This window comes from Anser brachyrhynchus (genome assembly GCF_964034855.1).
Source record: "Anser brachyrhynchus genome assembly, chromosome: 16".
NCBI classification, from domain to species: Eukaryota; Metazoa; Chordata; class Aves; order Anseriformes; family Anatidae; genus Anser; species Anser brachyrhynchus.
The window spans coordinates 8997072-9018733 of record NC_137734.1 but is presented as its reverse complement, the minus strand read 5'-3'; the positions used below and the strand labels follow the sequence as shown (position 1 = coordinate 9018733).

Sequence of the window (21662 nt, the reverse complement as noted above, 5' to 3'; positions counted from 1 at the left end):
AATTATTAAGGAAATACCTGAGTCATTCACACTGCTGTTCCTCTTGGCATAGGCACTGCGGACCACCTGCTCGTACACCTGAGCTCCTATTGTTCTCATGTTCTCACGAATCATGATGCCTTGGGCTTGCATCATGAAGAGGTAGGTGTTCACTGCAAGGAGAGAAAAAAAAAAAAAGAAAAAACATTTCCGTGAGCAGCAGCTCTTGGAGGAAAGAGGAACACGAGTCTTTTGGAAGCATTCCCAGCACCCTGCTGTGCTGCAGCTCCCTGCTGCCAGGAGCTTCCCTGGGTCACCCGCCGGGAGCTGCGAAGGGCGCGCGGCCGGAGCGTGGGGGGAAGGCACCTTTGCAACCCCGGCTGATGAACAAGGGGAGCTCACAGCCGCTCCTGACAGCGCAGACTGTCACTTGGCTTTACAGGTTAAACACCTTCTGTTGTGCAAGTATGGACGTATAGTTCGGAAGTATCATTAGAACAGGAAACTGAGCAGCACGACCGGACACAGAAACTCATCCGTCCCTAGACCGCAGCGCAAGGGCTGGGCTGGCACCTGGGCACGGGGCACGTTACCCATGGCACCAAAACGCACGCTCCTCCTGCCGTCCCTCAGCAAAACCCTCCTCACCATCACCCTCCTGCGCCCTGGGCAGTGCGTGCACCAGGTCCCCTGCCAGCCCCTCTACAGAACACCTTGATTTGAAACCAGGGAGGAGAAAAAATAGAGGGCCGACCACACTAACACCAGGAACGGCAGCTGATGGTGCCAGGAAGCCCGAGCCCCGATTAGATAGGGACCCGTATCAGGGCGCGAGGCTGCTCCGCCAGCGCTGCCCACTTGGTACACACAGCCACAGCCGCTCCTCTGCTTTCCCCTTCTGACCACAGCACTCACGGCAGCCTCCGGAGCAGCTGCTGCCTGCTATTTCCTAATTATAACTCTATTTTTTTTTTTCCACACAGGTAAGTAAATATTTGGAAGGGCACCTAAGCTCCGGAGCCAGCAGCCGTGCTGCCTGCACCCCGCCTGCCCCGAGGCGCACGGCCTCACCACCTGCAGCGGGGGCTTAGCAGCTAAACTGCTGCAAAAGCAACGTTGAATGCTCATTTCTAGTCCCTCCCCTGCCAGGGACGGATGTCACAAGAGCAATGCAAGTGCCAAGGCACCCAAAAGGAGGAACTGGCCCCAGACTTCGTCGGGGCACCTTCCCCAGCCCAGCCTCTGCCTGAACACTGGGTTACGCCGGCACAGCAGCGAGCAGGAGCTGCCTTGGCCAAAGCTGCACCTAAACCCTGCAGGGCACACGGCTCCTAAGGACACGTTTGCAGCACCTTGCCCTCACAGACGGACACCATCCACGCAAAGATGCGGTGAAGCATCAGGAGGCTCTACCAGGAGGCAGCACGGCCCAGCACGAGGCAGGAGCTGCATGCCCCAGAGCAGAGCAGAGCAAGGACAGGCAGGGCACAGCCTCACCTCGCCCATCGTAAAGCAGCCAGGATTAAAGTCTGCCCGCTGCCCTTCCCAACCGCCCAAAAGGCGAATCGTGGGACAGGGCACAGCTCCTCTCGTTTGCACAGAGCAGCCAGAGGGGAGCCAGAACCGCTGGAGATGTTTACCAGGACCGGGCTGCGATAAGGGCGAGCAGGGGCCCCAGCAGGCTCCCAGTGCCCAGCTCGCCCGGGCTTCGAGTCAGCGGCGAGGCACGACTTGCTGATGCCGAACAAGTAATTTAGCTTTCTACTTCATTATGCCTTCTACTCGCTGGGTAAAGCGGAATCAGGTTTGGTGAAGCATGAAAGAATGAAAGAGACAGAAATCAGCATCCAATCCCTGCTTAATTTCAGGAACAGGGAGGTCTGTCCAGCGCGCTGAATGCGACGTTTGTTTCCCCGTCCTCCAACAGGGCAGATGAAGCACGGCCTCGCAAGAGGCGCATGACATGACTTGCTCATTTCCACTTTGATGAAATTGCAGTGGGAATCCTTAACAGACTGTCACAGCCGTTACCATCCCCAGGGGAGCTCGAGCAAAAACAAGAGCAGCTTTGTTTTGGGCGGCAGTGCCTTTTCCCACATTAACCCCTTTACTAAAAGGGTCGCAGGGTACCTGGCTGCGGCGGTGCCGTGCCACCAAGCACAGACCCCTGTGTCTGTGCTGCCCCAGCCAACGCTGTGCTCCCCTGCCGTGACCCAGCACCATCACACATCCCTAGTGTCCCAGGAAATTAGATTTAAAACGCGTTATTTAAAACATTTCACTCCCTTTATCTGCCCAGTGCTTAACTCAGCTCCGTGCAGCTGCCAGGGCTGGGCCTCAGCCTGCACGGGCTGGGCCAGACCCAGCTCGCTCCTCAATTTCCTGGGCTTTTGATGAGCAGAGGGGCCGGCCTGTAATTGCATTAAGCACAACCCAGCTGCCCCCAGAGGTCAGGGCCACGACGGTGGCGTGGCGGTGCTGCCACCAGCGCTGGCTGTGACACGGGGCGCCGGGACACGGCCCCGGCTCGGAGCAGCGCCGCGCACGTGCGGCTCACGCCGGCTGAGCTGGGGTTCAGCCAGAAAGCAATTCTCCGTGTTGCGAGATAGGGCTAATCTAATCACATAGGATGGTCTAGAAAATTACATTAGCCTTCTGCCTTTCCTCTGTCTGACCACAAGGCACTTGAGAGCACATCCGTGGAGCGATAACAGCCCCGCTACGGCAGCCGAGCGGCAGCACAAGGACAGGAGAGGGATTTTAGCCTCTGTCAGCAGGGGGAAATGCCTCTTTTTGGAGGAATTTCCAGCAGACCCTCATTATCCACACGGAAAACGAGCAAAATTTAAAGACCTGTCCGCCCAGATGACCGCGGTAAGATTATTCCCTTTGGTTTAAGGGACAAGTCAGCCCTTCTGGGATTTAAGCACGTGGGAGCCGTGCTATGGCTCTGTAAGCGCAGCGCCAAGCCTCCGGCTGCCCAGCAGCAGCAGCGGGGCTCCCCGCAGCACCCCGAGCTGTGCACCTTCACATCCGCACCCCAGCACCCCCGTGAGCAAGGTGCGGGGACGCCAGCACTCACCAAAGCCTGGGCACGGGCAGCAGCTTGAATTGGGGAGGTGAAGTCCAATTACATAAATGAGCACTGAAAGCTTCCTGTAATCATTTCTCAGCTGGTATTTTCAGAGCACTTCTAATTAAGAAACAGCTGACTCTCTCATGGAAAATTAATTTCACGGCCATGATATGTACGAGAAGAGGCAGCGGAGCGATTTCCACTTCGGGAGATTGTTTGGGAGAGCTCTGAGCACGATTCACGCCGGCTGCCGACACCGGAGGGGCTCAGACCCGCCGCATCCTGCTCACGACCCCAGCAGGACGCAGAAGGACGGTCCCCAGCACGGGGGACAGCGGGGTGTCCCGCCACGCGGCTGGGGCCGGGAACAGAGGCCAGGTGGGTGGCAGCAGCCCTGCCCTGCCAGCGTTATCAGCGCCCCGCACAGCGGCCAGGCTTTCCGGAGGAAGGACCGCGTCTTCCTCTGCGCGGAGATTTAGGGCTTTCTGTCCCATTCAGGGCTTTCCCAGGCCATCTGTCTGGATGCAGAAGCACATAGGGGCTGCTCGGGGTTTAAGCATGGCCTTTTCCTCCCGACACACCAAAGCGGTGCTGGGGCACAGCGTGTGGCTGGCCCGAGCCCCTGCCCTGCCCCGGGAGCAGGCGTTGGAATAACAAACCAATAAATCCTAAACCAACACGCAGCTTCATCAGGCGCTCGGAGAGAGCACGAAGCGTTCAGCTTGCGGGATGTTTGCACGCTGGAGACGTGTGGGGCAGCACCGGTGAGAGCGGCGCTGGCCCTCAATGCGCAGCACCTCCGCACCAAGCCTTTTGCGGGGCTCTTCCAGCAGATCCCCAGCACCAAGTCAGCATTAGCAGCACAAAGGGTTTTACTCACCCTCACCCTGCACTAACCCTCCGAGGAAAATATAGACAGTGCGACAGCCTGAACGTGTAAGCAAGGTGATGAGGGAGCGCAGCAGCGCAGCGTCCCACCGCCGATATGCCAGGAGACCTCTGCCTCCATTAGCCTCACGCGTTCAGCGGCACCGTATTCCCCTGCTGTACAGAGTGCCAGAACAATTAAAGAAGAGGTTACAATTAGGTTTAGAGAATTTAATATTAATGCCAACACTGTTACTTAGCCCTTTGCCTATAAATAGCACAGGAAGGAATAATTTGATACGTTAAGTGGCCTAAGAATTAGCAGTGCCGCAGCACTGAGCTGGTAATTACCAAGCACCCGCTCCCAAACTCAGCCCGCACGCGCACCTGGCAAGGGGGGAGGATCAGAGACTGCAGTGATGTTCGACCAAGTCCTGACTGTTGGGAATCTGCATCTAAAAATGGGAAGGAAAAAAAAAAAGAAGCTGGGAAGGTTTCAGCAGGGGGCGGGGTGGAAATCTGGTTACCCGAGTAGTTCCTGAGTTCTTTATCATGACGTGAAGAGAGCCGCTATCAGCGCCCATCTCAGCAATCCCACCGCTGCCCGGGCTGGGGGGTTGTGCAACTTCCTCCGAGCCCCCCTGCACTGACGTCAGGACAGGCAGCGAGAGGAGCGCCCCAGCCACGTGCAACAATTCGGAAGCCCAGGGGAACCCCGAGCACCCCCAGCCCCGCAGCGCCCACCTGGGTGAGCTCCGTGCCCACCACCGAGCACCCATCGCCCGGCCGGGCGCAGTGACGTGCATGGGCCAGCACGTAGAGCACGGCAAGCGCTCGCCCGAGCTAAATATTACCCTTCCTAGTGAGATCGGGGCTCTCCTCCTTTAACCGCAGCTCGGGAGATGCAACTGCACGGGGCTGCATCTCCTGTTTGGTCGCCATCCCTGCCCCTTCGCGGCCAGGCCGCCCTCCCCGCCAGGCTCAGCACAGCCGCTGCCAAGGAGCGGGAGAGCGAGGGCTGCCAGCAGATTTCTGGGCACGCAGAGCACAAAAGCACAGCGCTCGGCCTGCTCTCGTGGGCACCGCGCAGTTAAGCGCACAATAAAAGGCCCTTCAGCAAGCAGAATGAAATGGTTGCTGCCCTCTTCAGCTGGCAGCGCTCGCACGCCGCTGCCGGCCCCGGACAGCAAACACGGACAGCTCGGCGTTTGTGCCTCGGCCCCTCGGGAGACAAAGCGGTGGGAATTCCTGCGTCCCGGGCACCAGCTCCAAGCGGCAGGAATCCCGATGCTCGTGTAGGATCGGGATGAGGAAACGGAGGGAGAGCTTCAGTGAGAAAACCGACACAAATCAAGCGAACCTGGGTGAGCCAGGGGAGGCAGAGCAACCCTCTCCTCCTTTGCTTCCTGGCCACGGGAATCGATGCAGCTGCAGGAGGGAGGAAATCCCTGGTCAGGGCATCACACACATCGAGCAAGAAGCTTTAAGACAGGCAGGGGGAAGGCTCCGTTTGTGGTGCTTCTTCCCAGGAAATGCATTAAATGGAGAGCTCTAATCTACGCTGTCCTTCAGCCACCTAGCGCACAGCCAGGTCACAAAGGCAGGCTGGGCTTGGATTTGCAGTTTCTGTATAACCACGCACCACTTACATAGGTAAATTTTGAAATCACTCAGTTGTTAATCTGCCAAATTAGGAGATTACCTACACCCACTGGGGATTATCCAAGTGTCAAGATAAAAACAATTTAACGGAGCCACAGATTTAGCAACTCAGTCCACGCGGTACAATCGCCACTGAAGTTCTAGCATCTCGACTTCTATGAACTAAAGGACAATCTGACAGTTGGTTAGGATATTCCAAAGGACACAAACCAAGACCTGATTTTCCAACTGCGTTTCACAAACTCAGCACGGCCGAACAAAAAGGGCCGTCACACGCCCAGCCTCACGTTTGTTGCAACGGAGTTGTTCCAAATAGGGGGCCAAAATTTTGTTTCTGGTCACCACTTAGCTTCTTCAGCCAGGCAGGACTACGTGAGTTACCACGCATGAAACCAAACCGCCTCCCAGCTGTCACACTTAAACACAAGTGCAGGATGTGTGGTTGTAGCGCCCAGCACCGCATTCATCCTTCCTTCAGTTCTGCAAGACCCGGGGCATGCCTCATACTGCCATTTATGGCTAAAGAATGGTCCGGCTCTTATTTACAGGGTTTTTGCCTCCAAAAAAAGCCTTGTGCCGGGGGAGCTTTGCTCCCTGCCTCGCTTGCCCGTGATGCCCATGCCCCATGGGAGCCATTCCTTGCCGCCAGCGCGCCCCCAGAGGGGCCGGAGGGATGCTCCCCGCACACACGGAGCGCCCTGCCGCAGGTGCAGAGCGGGGCCAGGCGCTCATCCTGCGCCACGCCGTACCCTGCTCCGCTGCCGCTTTCCTCAGCGCAGCAACGTCCTGCCCAGAGAAGCCCCAGGCTCGTTTCTGATGTGGCTGAGGGGGTTTTGGCTCCATGCTGGGGCTGAAAAAGCCCAGGCCCTGAAGCAGCACAAACTGCAGTGCCGGCACCCGCTAGTGCAAAGAGGGTCGTGCAACTGCTCCAGCCTAGGAAGTGCACGAGGGGCTCTGCAGTAAGCGTGATTCTCACTGCGCAGGCTGCAGCTAACAAGATCCATTTGCAGCAATACCCCAAGACATCCCCTTTGTGGCTTCTTTGTCAAGGCCAGATAAAAGGAGAAGAGCAGTTTCAGCGCACGGGGAAGGAGCACTGTCACGCCCCCACACCACACATCAGCCCGGTGTGCCCGCCAGTCCTCCCAACTCCTAAAGAATTCCCTAGACTCAGATTCTGGAATCACGTGGGCTTATTGCCATCCGAGATTTAAGTAGGCAACAGTTAGAGCTCTCAGTCAAGAAGGCTCCTTCCACAGTTCAGCACCATCAGGAGACGCAGCAGCTTGGCCTCCGCAGCGAGATTTCCGAGTTGTTCTTGTCTGCGATAATTAAAGACCACAGCACCAACACAGTGAGTACAGCTGCTGCACTTCTGTAGGACAAAAAAAGCTGTCAGAAAGAGGATGCAACTTTGAGGCTCCGGCATCCAGTCCGCTACCCCCGTGATTTTGTAAGAACACCGATGTCCTAAGCCACTTATTAGCTTATCGTGGACGACGTAGCCTTGGAATACCTAACGTGTTTGAAATTGTTTTCTTCCACCTGGCAAGCAAAGTGCTAATCCAGCTGCTGTAAATAAATTAACCGATTCCATTACCAGAGAATGACCTCACTGCAGATCATTCATCCTGCTCTCTATTAACTTATCGAACACCTGATGTCACACCACAGCCTGCGCGATGCCTTCCTGGGAGTCAGCAGAGAAGCAGGTAGCAGGGCAAAGAGAGCTGGTTTGGGGTGTCCCGAGCAGGAGGGAAAGAAGGACAACCTCCGTGCCCTCGCCCCGTGACAGACGCCTGCCGGACGTGCCAGGGTAAGCAGCCTGCTCGTGGGCTGCCCCCCGATCGTGCCCGAAGCTCCGCACCGTGCTGCTGCTCTCCCACGCTGGCTGGAGCCTCCCTCCTGGGAACAGCAGGTGCTCGCCAGCACCAACGCTGCCCGGCCACGCTGGCGGCGTCCCAAGGAAGCCCCAGCCCTTCTCGCAGTAAGGGTGGGAATAAAGCGCCCTGGCTTCACAATCCAGCTCTGTCCCACCCGTCACCACAGGCACCGTGCTCCCCGGGTTGTGAGTAACGCTCTGTAATTAAGTTACGCATTAATCCCAGATAAGCAGCAGCGAGGCTGTGCAATGAGTAAGCTCAGCGAGGGATAAGAGGGCCCCGGTTCAGGATCTAGCAAGGAGGCAATGGGAACATCACCCACCTGCAAAATCCCAGCCTGCAAGGGCCGGGGAGCTCACAGCTGCCAGGCTCCCAACCTGCCAGGGTTGCTGTTTTACACCAACAGGAAACAAATCCAGCCCAGGGCACAGGCTGCACGTCAGCTCCGGGCAGCCCGGCGATGCAGCCCTGCCCCGTGGCTGCTCCTCATCGCCTGGTGGCTGCTAAATTGGCAGGGACTGTCCTCAGTCACCAGGGACTAGCAGGTTACAGCTCGGCACATCACCCCTGCCCCGCAGCCCCGGGGAAGTACACGCACCCGAAGGTGTGCGCTGGGGGTGGCACAAACTGCCTCTCGCCCCACAGAGGCTTCTTTAGGATGTCGTACGCAGCAGGCGTTTCAGCGAGCGACTTGTCTGTTTACCCAGGGATCTGAACGCTCGTTAGCTGATATGAGAAACAGAGCAGCAAAAAAAAAAAAAAGAATTAGTTCCAGACTGACTGCACCCAGAATGCAAGCTTGGCAAACAAGTCGGGAGTCAGATGCTTCCCTGGAAAAGACAAACACACCGGGGAGGGCAGGCAGCGCTCGGAGGGGCGAGCAGCCCTCCCGCGCAGGCACGGCCCCTGCGGCCGGCTGCACACCCTGCTGCATCATCCTGCCTATTGCACAAGCAGCTCTGGGTACGGAAAAGGCACTTGGCAGACGAGCAGGGAAATTAATTTATAACAGGTGGGCACATCCCCACGTTCGATGCCCGGAGCAGATTATAACCGAGGCAGCTGCACGAGGGCTGGCAGCGCCGGTGCGGGCTCCATGCTCTGCCGCCGTGGCACGGGGGTCACCCCTCGGGGAGCTGGGGCCTCCTGCAAAGCCAAGCCCCATGAGTGCCACGGTGCTGAGCGGAGGCAGGGAGAGATCCTACAGCCCATGGGGATTTGGGGTCAGAAACGGCAGCCTGCGGTGCGCGCCCCTGCTCACATCCTGCTCCCGCTCCTCAGCACTGCCAGCAGTGCTGCGGTCAAAGGCTTCAGCCAGCGGCACGGCACGGGAAGGTGACCCATGGGACCCTGCCACGCACCAGGCACGCACCTACCCGCAGTGCTGTGGCACCCCTCCTCTTCTTCCTTGTCCTCCTTCTCCTCCTGGCCGAGGCACCAGCCCTTCCCTCCGTGGCAGATAACGAGATTTTAGATTACACTGATTTATCCACTCAACTTACCCGATTTGTCCAGGTCAAGATCGCTCCTCCAATGTATTACAGCTAAACACAATCCTCCTCCTCTCATCCCTTCCTCCACGCAGACAAGCCCTTGCCAGCACTTTGCAACCACAGCCCTACAAATGCCACGTTTCCCTTCATCATCCTCCTCCTCCTCCTCCTGCAATTTGCTTGGGGTTTTTTCAGCCTGCTCCCAAGCCAGGTGGGGACGCGGTGCCCCCACTGCCCACTGAAGGCCACGAGCACCCACGGAGCCTCTCTCAGGTGAGCAGCGGGAGCCCCAGTGCCTCCAGGAGCCCCCAGTGCCCTCAGCAGCCCCCTGGGGACACGAGGGCCCCCAGTGCCACAGCTCCCAGCGCAGGGCAGGAGGTAGCAGCTGGAGGTTTGGTGTCAGCACCGCTCGAGGAAGCCGTGCCTCGCTATCAGCTTGCTCTAGCGCAACAGTAAAGAAGCCCATGACCACGCCAACTAGCATTTTGGCTTTTTTAAACCAGGTGAAAGCAGGGGCAGCCTCCCCGGCACACTCATTCATCGTGCGCTCCCTCTGCAGCCCCGCCGAGCTCGGTGCTGTGACGGAGCCACCCCGGGGCTGCCCAGCGGGGCCAGGTGTCAGCAGACACCCCATGCTGGAGGCTAAAAATGCTGAAAACCATTCAACGCAACGCAAGAAACCGGAAAGCAGGTGCTGTTGGGCTGACTTGCCAGCCAGCAAGCCTGCTGAGGGCTGGAAACACCAAAAGGTGCCTGACCAGCGTTTGCCCGGAGTTACAGACGCAAGATAGGGCAGGAGGACCTGCAACAGGCCGCAGGAAAAGCGAGGCAGCGGGAAGCACAAGCACCTGCTGCCACGTTATAATTGCGCAGGTCGGTTCACCTCAAAGCAGAATTGAGTTTTATCTTCTTCCTCCAGCCCAGCGGAGGTTTACCTCCGCACTGGCCGTTTTCCGTCTCTCAGGCTGTGCCGACAGCCACACGCACAGAGCTGGGCAGCCCCGTGCCCACAGCTGCTCCCTTCTGCACACCATCAGCGAGGGGAAAGGAGGTTACCAGAATAGCTTTTTTTAAAAAAAATAAGAGGGAAGGTGATCTGAATAGCTGGTGCATTCTGAATAGCTTGCTCAGCTAAGCCGGGACAGCTCTCCCCACGGTGAAGGGTGTGCTCGCAGCACGCTGGTGGCACATACAGGCACGAGGCAGCACTGACGTGCCTCTTGTGACAACAGCAAAAGTTAACCCTGCCAGGAAGGGACATGTGCACCCTCCCCTGCTGCTTCAGGGAGACCCTGGCAAGCGCAAGAGCTCCCAGCTGAGGATGAAAAATCACTTTAAACATGCCTCTATACCTGCTCATAGCAATCTTTCCGCACTCCTGAGCGTGCACAGGAATAAACGCTGCACGACAGGCTGGGTGCTAGCGTCACGTCCCACACGGCGCCTCTGCGGGGCAGTGGGACAGGGGGAGACAGCTCTGGTGACAAGCAGCAACTCTTGTGGGCTCCAACGCTCTCAGCCAGCGGTGTCCGCAGCTCATAGCACGTGGGTTTGGTGAGGCTTCCTGTGAGAGCCCTGGAGAACCTTATCTGCTGCAGAAACGTGGAAAGCTCACAAACATCAGCTGCTGTTGTAGAAGGTGGCAGCCCAACAGCCAGGGCACCTTCCGTACCTGCAGGCACGCAGCTTCGTGTATGGGGAAACACTTTCAAACTGACAGTGAGAGAACGAAGACTTTGAGGGAGAAAGTTCTCCGGGATGCTGAACTACAGCATCATCTACGAGCCCCGACAGCCCCATCACCGAGAACTCCTCCTGTCTGGTTCTGCGTTTGACCAGCCCAGCTCCCGAAGCGTGCCTGCGGAGCCACCAGGCTCTGAAGCAGAGCGCCCTTCTGCCCGACCCACACCGGAGTGACGTTCTTGCTCAAGAGCTGCTCTCCAGACTGGCACGTTCAAGGGCTTTGATCCATTTCAAATACAGCAATGAGCTTAGCCCTTGATTAACTACGTAGTATAATCCACCTAAATCTTGTTAGCCGAGAAGCCAGTGGCTCGTCTCTCCAGTGGCGGGCGGCGTTTCGTTCCACTGCTGGGCAAGCACAGCGTACGGGAGCGCTGGAGGCACGGCACCCGTCCCTGCTGCTCCAGCACCTCCGGATGGATTCGAGGCTCAGAAATTCACAGGCTCCTTTTGCAAAGCTTCCCCCTGTAATGGGGGAAATGCGTCTCTGAAAGGAGTCTGTACCAGTCCTGCTGGAGGGCACCTTGCAGCTCACTGGGCTGCCAGCAAAGTCTCGAAACCCCAGCACTGCCCGGCAGGAGAAGTCACCGACCCTGACCACAGCCACCGCAGGGCAAAACTGTCATGCTAGGATGTGGGTTAGGGGAGATCTGCTCCCACGAATGTAGCACGTTTATGCGAGCCTTCAGAAGACCAACGCCGTGAGAAGCGGTACTGCTGCTGTTTCTCTCCGGGGTCCCACGCAGGGGCATAGGACACACGGGGCATGCAGCAGGGAAGAGGCTGCACCGGGGCCAAACCCTGCAAATCCCTGCTGCCGGCTGCATTAGCAGCTCCTGAGCCCCCTGCAGCAGCCAGCAGGCTCCAGTGGCCACCGACGGGCTGCTGGTTAATTCACCCCTGCTAGCACATTGTGGGGCTGCTGTCATCTCTGTTACCTTAAAAAGCCCAGGCACAGGTCTTGGGGGAATGCGAGGAGGAGAAGAAAATAGGCTTAAGAATTTTTGAGGTGGGGGAAAGAAAAAGAAAAAAGAAAACCACAGTTTTAGGCACAATCCCAAAGCACGTTCTCAGGCAGGCTGGGAAAAAAACTTCACAGGATTTCTAAAACAGAAAAAGCAGCAAATATAGGAGATATTTCCTTTAATCAAATACTACAAAGAAAGGCTCAGCAGAAAAAATCTGCTCCCAAGTGCACAGGGCTCGCCAGTCACCAGCTGGTGCAACAGAAATCATCCTTTTGGCATCTGTATCCTCAACCAGAGTCAGGAAAGGGAAAGGGCTGCCCGCAGAGTAACCGTGCATGATAAATGACAGCAGTTGAGCATTGCAGGGGCATTTCACTGCTTCAGAGGCTGCTGCTATAACAATCTTCTCTGACTCAGCAGCTGAAAGGGACGCCGGGAAGGAAGCACCATAAAAAAAAAAAAGTCATGCATTATTAATATGGATGCTGGCAGCAAGACATGAGTTGGAAAAACACTGAGGGGAAAAAATATGACTGCAGAATAAGAGACGGAGCTGCGTGTGTCAGAGCACTTCACACTACCCTAAAAGTGGGCTGCGGTCAGGCCAGTGGCTGCTGCTGCCTACACGTGCTGCTGGGGCAGGGGCTGCCTCCCCCTCATCCCCCCAGCTCTATTGGGACGTGCATTTGCAAAGAGGAACCCGATGTGAACGATCCCCCCCCAAGATAGGTTGCTGCAGTCCCAGCTGAAGTACAGCAAACACAGCAAGTCTCGGGCACAGCCCACGCTAGCCGACGCTTTGGTTTAGGGTTTTCCTGCCCTGGCATGCAGCCATTTAGCCATTTTATCTCCCTGTGGGCTGTGCATCAATCAGCTGTCTGCCGACGAGCCCACCAGCCCCTACACCCCGTGTTGCACCGTGCGGCTCGTGCCCGGCGCTGCCCCAGCGCCACCAAGGGCGCAGAGCGCAGGAGTGGCACCGAAACGCTCCCCTGCTCCCACTGGGTAGGCAAGGAAAAATCATCAGTCGGAGCTCGCCTACCTGCTGCACTGCAGTATTTCATTTCCTGTTTTATTCTGCACGCTTCATGGATTTATTTATTTCATTTTTTTTTTTTTAAGAGGCCAGAGATACCTTGCCAACATTTAGCATCCGTGTGGCTGTCTTCATCACTTCCCATCCAAAATCCTCATGTAAAAGCCTCCACTGCTGGAAGGAGGCACTGTACGGTAGCAGCGTGTGCTCTCCCAGCTCAGACGTCCCAGCACAGACCTCTGCGAGCCGCCTGCCCTGTTTGCAGCCAACCCACCGATCCCTTACCAGGAGCACTGTGGCAGCACATCAGCGTTATTTATAATTTTGGTGCAGCTTGGTGCTCAGCCTCTGTAAAGCAAAGGAGGTGGGTAGTACAGCACCACGATTTGAGAGGTCCTTCTGATCATTCGTATGGGGATAGCATGCAAGTAAAACCGATCAGGTAGTTTGCCATGAAATTCCTTGGCACGTAAACAAGCCCTGGCTGACTAACACCTCACGCACCACAGCCCAACAGCTGAGCAAAGGATTTTTCTCCCTCAAAACTGTTTACTTTCTCTCATTTTCAAATGCACAGAGACACCCTCCATGCAGAAATACTTCCCAATCGTTACATCTCAGACCAGAAAGGCAGAGGGAGAGGACAACACTGCGGGCACAGCCCAGCACACAGCACTAGCACAGGGAGCTCACCGGCCTCACCGAGCAGGGGTTTGGCACCGTGAGGCCATATCCCTGCTCGGACACATGCTTCCACCTGAAATCCACTCAAAGCAGCCACTGATCTCCCTGTGCACCTGGGGTTTCCATGTTGGGGCTCAAGCCCAGGCTCTCACGCAGCTGCGGTACTATTTATATGCCTTGGAAAACCGGAGCACCGCGTCAGGTGCGCCACAGCATTGACTTCATACAAAATGCCCGCAGTCACTACAAAACACAACCCGACTCCCCAGCCCGCCTGCCGCAGCTCGCTCATTCACTATAGGTTTAAACAAAACCAGAAAGCCCTAGAAAATTCCTTCTGTGAGTGAACACAGGGCAGTGTTTCTCTCCCCGCCACGCCGCGCGCCGTGCCTGCGCCCACAAGGCCGCTTCCCGGCCAGGCCGCGGCTGCATGTGCTGTCCTTGTGCTGCCCCTGGGACCGGGCCAGGCAGCAGATTAGGATGGCTGGAGAGAGACATTCTCCTGCCGGGCACTTACATCACCCTCCAGATTTTTGGTCTACCTTTCCTTTCAAAATAATAGCGGCTCTGAAGCGATACTAAGAGTGCTGGCATTTTTAGAAGTGCTAAGATTTAACGGCCACGATTTAATGTCCTCCATAAAACACATCTGCAAACAGAGCTCAAAGATTTATTTATTTTTTTTAGGAACAGGTGCGAAAAAGCCTTAAAATACATACTAACCATACTAATGCACTGATGCTCGCCGTGCTGCCAGAGAAAAACAGTCAGAACAACCCAAATGCAAACAAGAAGGAAAAGCTAGCGTGGAAATAAACTTCACTAAAATAACCCAGCAAAGGTTTTGTCAAAGTAAACATGTTTTATGGTAACATTGCTGCTTTAAAAACAAAGCTGGTGAGGGGAAGAATTCCTCACTCTACAGAGTTTTCCTTCTGGATTCCCAGTGCTGCCATAGCAGGGGTTCTGCAGACCTATTCCCCCCAGCCTTGGGTCGTGGTATCCACCCCTGCGAGGCTGCCCAGAAGTTTCAGTGTAATTAAGCACGTAAAGACTCCACGCATTAAGATGAGCCAACACCGAGAGCATTCAACCAGGGGCAAGTGGGACACACACAGCTCCCCGCGCTCCTCGGCTCCGGTCCCTGCAGCTGTCCCCGGGGGGTTCATCACCCCGACGGAGCAGACGTTGCCCGAGTTAATGCAATTAATGAGCCCAGCCAGAGAGGAGGCAAACCATCACAAACCATCGGCTCAGGGAACAAAGCAGCAGGGCCGCAGCCCTCATCGCCACCAGCAGCTCCCTGAGGAGACTAGCGGCCTGCTGAAGCCACGGCCATCCACGGTTTCCCAACCATACAAAGATCACGTTTCCTGGAGACCTGGGCTGGCGGCACTGATGTTTTTGCTGTAAGGTTTGGTCTGTTGCATATCGCTGAAGTTTTGATGCAATTAATTTGCAGGAATGAACCTGGAAGGCTTTGTGGCTTTCAGGAGTCATGCTCACGGAGACAGACCGCTGAAACGTGAACTACTCACATGCTCCCTGCGCTTGCAACACCAAACGAGCCACCAGCAAAATAACCCAAACCAGAAGTGCCTGACAGACGACACGGACCACTGTCACGGGTGCTTAACAGCAAAGAAAAGCCAGTAATTCACCTGCCCCCTGAGAAACCCTGCAATTCCCAGCCTTGACCTGTGAGCCCTGAGCTGCGGTAGCCTTCTGGTCGCACGTGCGTTTCAAAAAGCTCTGTCCTGACCATGACAGAAGCAGGGGCTATTTCCCCACGCTGCTGCCAGCTTCCTTCATGCTGAAGGCAGGAAACACTGAGTTCAAGACCCGGTATCAAGCAGCATTTATCACTGCCCTCAGTCACTGTCGTGTCTGACGCCTGTGAAAAGCTCGGAGGAACACCCCAAGAAATGCATCGTTACTACTTTGCGCTGTACAATTCTGCAGCACAGACTTTTTAGGGTTGGAAAGGAAGGTAAGCGAGGGCAGCACTGCCGGTGAGTTTGCGGTAGGCCACCACACAGCAGAAGGAAGGCCTAGGAGGTGACAGACAGAGCTGCCACAGCACAAACCTCACCGCCTGCAGAGCTGCGCCCTGTCCTCACCTGAGCGGGGCCCGGTCCCACAGTTGCCACCACACCAAGCCCCAGCCACCGGCACCCACAGGGCCCTGCCTCCTGGCTGGAGCTGCAGGCGAAACCCAAGAGTGATGAGAAACAAAACCCCTCCTGCTTCTTCCTCCGCCAGCCATCGGGCCTGACCACGGCTCCTTCTGCTGGCATCCCCATGAAAAATGCATAGCGGTCGAAACGAGCAGCTCTCCGTCCCCATGTCACCTCTTGGCGTCACCGCCACAGATGTCCCAGCCCCGGGCAGGGCTGTCCCCTCGGAGCCACCCGCCCAGCCCTGGGGGCCCACCTGCTGTCTCTTCTCCCTGCCGAGGGCAGCTCCACGGCTGGGCCCAGCACCACGCTCCTCCATAGCTCGGAGAAGCTGGTGGCATCAAAATATTCACCCTGTCCACACCTGGAGCTACCCCGTATTGCAGTTTGCCAGGAGGACGCACTGAATAGCCGATTTGGATCGGTCACACACGGCAGTGTGGTATTTCTACAAGGGATCAAAGCAGTAGGTGAGACATACAAAAACACCGTGCCTTTGGTCTCCATAGTATCGCCCGGCTGGCCACCGAAACACAACGTGAAGGAATGGTGTTTCAAAGTGTTTTGACCGATCATAAATCACGCCCTTGCGTCACAGATTTAATCCGGGCCTAATGCTGCTGACTCGTGCCCTCTACAACAGGTCTGAAGCAATTTCTGATAAGTTTTGAGGAAGTAAAGCTCAAGTGAACTACAGCTCTCTCACACAGGTAACAATCTTTCACCTAATAATTTAAATTCTCTGTGTTATTTTCCCACATCAGATTCAGACAAGAAAGACTCCTGTACAGACCTAAGCTTAAAAGTATAGAAAAAACAGGCTCCAACATCTGAAGGAAAAAAAAAAAAAAACAAAAAAAAAAACAGAAGCAGGCACCTGAGCACCAGGGGAGGCCTTGGACCTTCCTCCTTCCAGGGACCTGGTAACAGCCCACGGAGAGGACCAAGGCCACGGTTTGAGAAGTTTCTGCTGGTGAAGCGAGAGTTATCAAGGTGAAACTGCAGCATGCAGCGCAAGCAACTTGTAAAAATATTACTACTTCCAGATGCAAGATGGAATTTCCATGGTTTCCTGATCCCTGTTATAAAAGCATGAAGCCAGCAAGGAAAGACACCTTCAGGAAAGCCACATGAGCCCCCACGATGTGCAAAGGCATAATGGCCAGGGATTCTTACCGCAGCCCCCTCGGTATATTCAGGAAGCACAGGCTTCCCATAGGCAATCAACCAGCAGCAGTTTCTGGAGGTGCGATGCCTGTGAGGCAGCTCACTCACCCCATGGCCTCCGGGTCCTGCCCGGGCATGGGGCAGAGTTTTCTGGGCAGGCTGATCCCTGTGGCACCTCTGGGGACAGCTGCGGGCCCCCAGCACCTCTGGGCGATAAAAGCCTCAATGTGAGCAAGGAGACTGGACAGGCTTTCAGTTCTGTCTCGTAAAAAAAACAAACCAAGCGGCCTGTTGGACTCCGAGCCCCGTAGAGCGTGGCCACAGCTCACCAGACTTCCACATCAGACGGGCCAGAGGCAGCAGCACCAGGAGCCTGCTCCCACGAGCACAGCTCAGCACCCACTTTCATTGAGCTCAGGGGCAATGGGACACAGGCACAGGTGTGCCAGCAGCTCCTCGGCCGCTGCATCTTTAACGGCCCTGCCAGGCTCTCGCCACGCAGCTCAGCACGGAGCGGAACAATCGGCCGCCTCACGGAGCGCACAATGGCAGCGATGAGACAGACCCACATAATAACCCCATCCGCACCAGGAACAAAAGCCAGCAGACACTGGGGAACAGCGTGGAGTAAAAGGGAACCCTGCTGCATCCGCGCGAGCAGCTCGGCGCCTGACGATCTGCTCTCTGAGGTGGATTTGCAAGCCCAGGCCCGAGGACACGAGTTGTTATTGTGCAGTTTGGAGGAGGCCATGCATTTTAGTAGAGTGCTGCAAAGGAAGAGATGCTGGCTGATTGTCAGATTGCTCTGTAAGAACTTGAGGCTCTAAGAAGATATCAGTTTTGTAGGTGAAGTGTTGTTTAAGAACATAAGCAAGGGGTTACCCCAGGGACAACACAAACAGAAGTCCCAAAGGCCCTGGGCTCCCTGTAGGTGCCAGGCATGGCTGCTGCCCACGCGGGCTGAGCTCTCCCACCTGCATCCTTGCTGGCACTAAACACAAAATTCTTCCTCACATTTCCACCACGAGCAGCACAGTCCGAGCAGATGGAGGGCAGGCCGTTGTCACCTGGCCTGGAGTACAGGACAGCACTGTGTAGGGCTTGGTGAGGGGAGGTGACCCTGAGCGGTCCCCAGCACCTGGGCCAGGCTCTGCTCTCCCTGAGGGGCACCAGGAGCCTTCTTCTTGCCTTCCCAGCCCATCAAGGGAGCTGTCAAGCACCAGCTCCACGCCAATATGCTGAGACAGCACCCAGAAGCGCAACTGTCCCAATTTCCTCCTGGCACTGGGACACAACTGCTCGAACACAACAAGCCTCAGCAGCTCCACAGCATTTTCCCTCAAATCAGCACCCGCTCCCCATCCAGGGCCTGCACCAGGCACTGGGGACAGGGCACAGCCAGGGCGCTGCCTTCTGCCAAAGCGATGGCACACCCCGCCACAGGGGTGCCCCACGCAGCATCTGTGGCCACAGGTCCTCATGGTGGCCCCCAGCCACCTTGGGCAGGCTGCCTTTACCCACCAAAGGGACACGGGTCACCCTGCCCCTCCGCAGACCAAGGTTTGCTGTAGCAGCACGTTTTCATCAGTATTAAACATCGAACAGATTAAAGCCTTTTAAGGCTGGTTCAAAGTCACACACACAGCTTCCTCAACTTCAGGTCCCGTTTATTTGATTTTTTTTTTCTTTTAATTGAGGCGTGACCAAGGGATAGGATTAATCACTCTTCCACCTGCATTTTAGCCGAGAGCCACAAGTCGCTCTTCAGTCTCTTCGCCAGCAAGCCCTGCGAAGGATGGTTTTGGGGCTGAGGCCTCACACCATGTCGAGCATTTCCCCTTCACACACCGTTTGCTCAATTTAGCGAGGGCTGCAGCATTGCTCACATCCTACCAGGAAAACTCACTTTTCTTCCAACTTTCTCCTTACCTCTTTGGCCTAAAAACAAACCGCTTCCAAGTGCCGGGATGATGAGCCCAGCCGCCACGGGAATACTGGGCTGGGTTTTCATGACGGAACATTTTTGGCTGAAAATGGTGGAAAAGGAAAAAAAAAAAAAAAAAAACAGGAACCAGATCTTCTGTCACCTGATGGGGAGATGAGTCAGAACATCACTAACATCCACAGGCGTGTGGGGACAGGGACCATCTTCACGCCTTTGCTTCCTCTTCCAGCACCTCAGATAGGAGAGCAGGGGCTGGGACGTGGATGTGCTACCTGTGGTCCACACGGACAAAAGGCCTGGGCAACGAGCTGCTTTTACATGGGGATTTGTATCTTGCAGCACCTCCGATACCGGCGTGACCGTTGGCCACCCACAGCAGTGCAAAGCACATGAGACAACGTAGCGCAACTCTAGAGGAAGAGCAAAACTATCCCTGCAAGAAAAGCTTCCCCCTGAAGCTGTACAGCAATTCCCTCTCGGAAGCCCAGCCACAGCCCTCGCAGCAGGCCGGGAGCACACCACGGAGCTGCTCCTTGCCCCGGCCCGAAGCCGTGCCCCCACCAGCAGCCACGCTCTGCCGGGGGCCCAGCAGCTGAACAGTGCCATTTCCCCAGCAGGAAACCAGCCGTTTATTTCCAAAGCAGCTCACCCCTGCACCGCTGCTCTCTGAAGGGACGTTCCCCATGCCTGCCCTGCACAGGGCCACGGGACGCATCTGACAAAGCCGCTGCCAGCAGAGCTGGTACAAAGCTGTCCTCAGACAGATGCTGAGGAGCTCTTGGCCACCCCAAAGCCAACACGCAGGACAGTGGCCAGGGCTCAGCGGTCAGCCCGTGGGGACAGCAAAGCCCTGGGCCACCCAGCCAGGCAGGGCACAGGCACCCAGGACCTCACACAGGCTGTCCCCAGGATGCGTGCCCCCACGTGCAGGGCTTTGCACACCAGCAGCATCCTGCTTTGCCCCGCACAAGGCTCCCAAAGCCCAGAGGCAGCGACGGGATGGGATCTGTAAACAAAAACCTGCAGAAGTCACTTCGAGGAGCACGCTTGGGTCTCCCTGGGATGTCTGAGCTCGGGATAGCACGAGTGATACCAATGACATTTCAAGGAGAAACCATCATTGGCGAGATTTTCGGTTTTATTGAAAAACCAAAACCACAATCCTTTCAAAAGAATGGGTACTATAGCTAGGTTGAAGGCCAAGCTGACTGTGAGCCTTGGCTTCTCGCAGAAACACGATACACAGAGTGAAGACAACAGTTGTTTCCCGGGCCACAAGCCTGCCTGCCGCTCTGGGAGATGGGTGCTCGGTCCCACGAGCACTGGGCGCCCAAGGCGCTGGCCATTTGGGCGCACGGCCACCCTCAAAGCACGCCGTAAGGACCAACACCACCGAACACTCCCTCCTTCTAAAATACGCACTTCTCATCTTTCTACTTTACCAAAAAAAAAAAAAAAAAAGGAGTAGGATTTCCGCCAGGGAGAGTTCAGACCACAAACACTCAGCCAACACTCCGCTTCTTCAAAAACAAACTCCGGCGGCCGGCCGAGCCGGGGCTGTGCTTCGCGGGCCCGCGGGGAGGCACGGCTCGGTATAGCACGGCTCGGCTCGGCATAGCACGGCTCGGTGTAGCACGGCTCGGTGTAGCACGGCTCGGCACCCACAGGCGGCCCCACGACCAGCAGCAAGACCCCGCTCCCACGCACACACCCGGGGGGCACCCCCCGACACCCCCCTACCCCAAATCCGCTTTTTTTTTCCCCCCTTTTTCCCCCCCCCCCTTCCCCCGCCCCACCTCCAGCACCCAGCGCAGCGGCCGGGCAGCACCGCGCCCCCCCCCCCCCACCCCGCTCCCCTCTCCGTCCCCCGACGATGCTGCGCCCCCCCCCCCCCCCCCGCCCCATTACTCAGCGTTTCCCCTCGGAGCGGCGCCGTGCCCGCGGCCCGCCGCTTACCGATGCCCGGCGCCACATAGACGAAGTAGAGGAAGGAGGAGGAGAGCGAGAAAAGGAAAAGCGCGGCCAGCAGCGAGCGCCGGGGCAGCAGCCGCCAGGCGCCGCGGGGGCCGCGGGGCCACCGCATGGCCGACGTCGCCGCAGCCCTGCCGCACCGCCACCGGCACCGCCACCGGCACCGCCCCGCCGCCCCGGGCCCGCTCGCATGCGCCGAGGCCCGGCGGGAGCGTGCAGCCGGGGCCGCTCCGAGCCGCCGCCGCCGCCGCGTGAATGAGCCGGGGCGGGGCGGTGCGGGGCGGCCCCGGCTGCTCGCTCCCGCCCCCGCCGAGCCGAGCCGGGCTCCTCCCGCAGCCGCGGGGGGCGCGGGGAGGGCAGGGCAGGGGAGGGGATGGGGGGAGAGGCGGCGGGGGGGGGTTAGGGGGAGCGGGGGGGGGGTGCTGGGGTGCAGGGGTGTGGTGCCGGGGGACGGGGTGATGGCCCCAGGACGGCCGGTGGTGGCCCCAGGACACCCGGGTATGGTCCTGGGGCACGCGGTGGTGGCCCCAGGACACCCAGTGATGGTCCTGAGACACTCGGTGGTGGCCCCAGGACACCCGCTGATGGCACCAAGACACCCGGGTATGGTCCTGGTGCACCCGGTGATGGTCCTGGCTCACCAGAGGTGGCCTTGGGACACTCAGTGATGGCTTTAGGACACCCAGGTATGGTTCTGGGACACCCAGTGGTGGCCCCAGGACACCAGAGGTGGCCTTGGTACATCTGGTGATGGTCCTGAGGCAACCGGTGACACCCTGGTATGGGCCTAGGGCACCCACTGATGTCCCCAGGACCCCCAGGTATGGTCCTGGAACACTCGGTGATGGCCCCAGGACACCCAGGCGTGGTCCTGGGACACCCAGTGATGTCCCCAGGACACAAGAGGTGGCCTTGGAACACCCAAGTATGGTCCCAGACCATCCACCAGTGGCCTCAGGACACACAGCAATGGCCTCAGACATCCGGCCGTGGCCCTGGGACACCCAGCAA

The 21662-nt window shown here is 57.3% G+C and overlaps 1 protein-coding gene across 1 annotated transcript in view; it reads right to left on the bottom strand.

Annotated features, from left to right (window-relative positions):
• The window catches only part of B4GALT5 (beta-1,4-galactosyltransferase 5), a 32670-nt gene extending 11774 nt beyond the window's left edge, over positions 1–20896 (bottom strand). Inside the window, exons 1-2 of the mRNA XM_080557653.1 lie at positions 20637–20896; positions 18–152 (exon numbers count right to left, since the gene is read on the bottom strand). Of these exons, the coding sequence (XP_080413779.1) occupies positions 18–152; positions 20637–20763 (262 nt within the window). The 5' untranslated portion in view covers positions 20764–20896. The remainder of the gene's footprint in view (positions 1–17; positions 153–20636) is intronic.
• Positions 20897–21662: the final 766 nt, after the last annotated feature.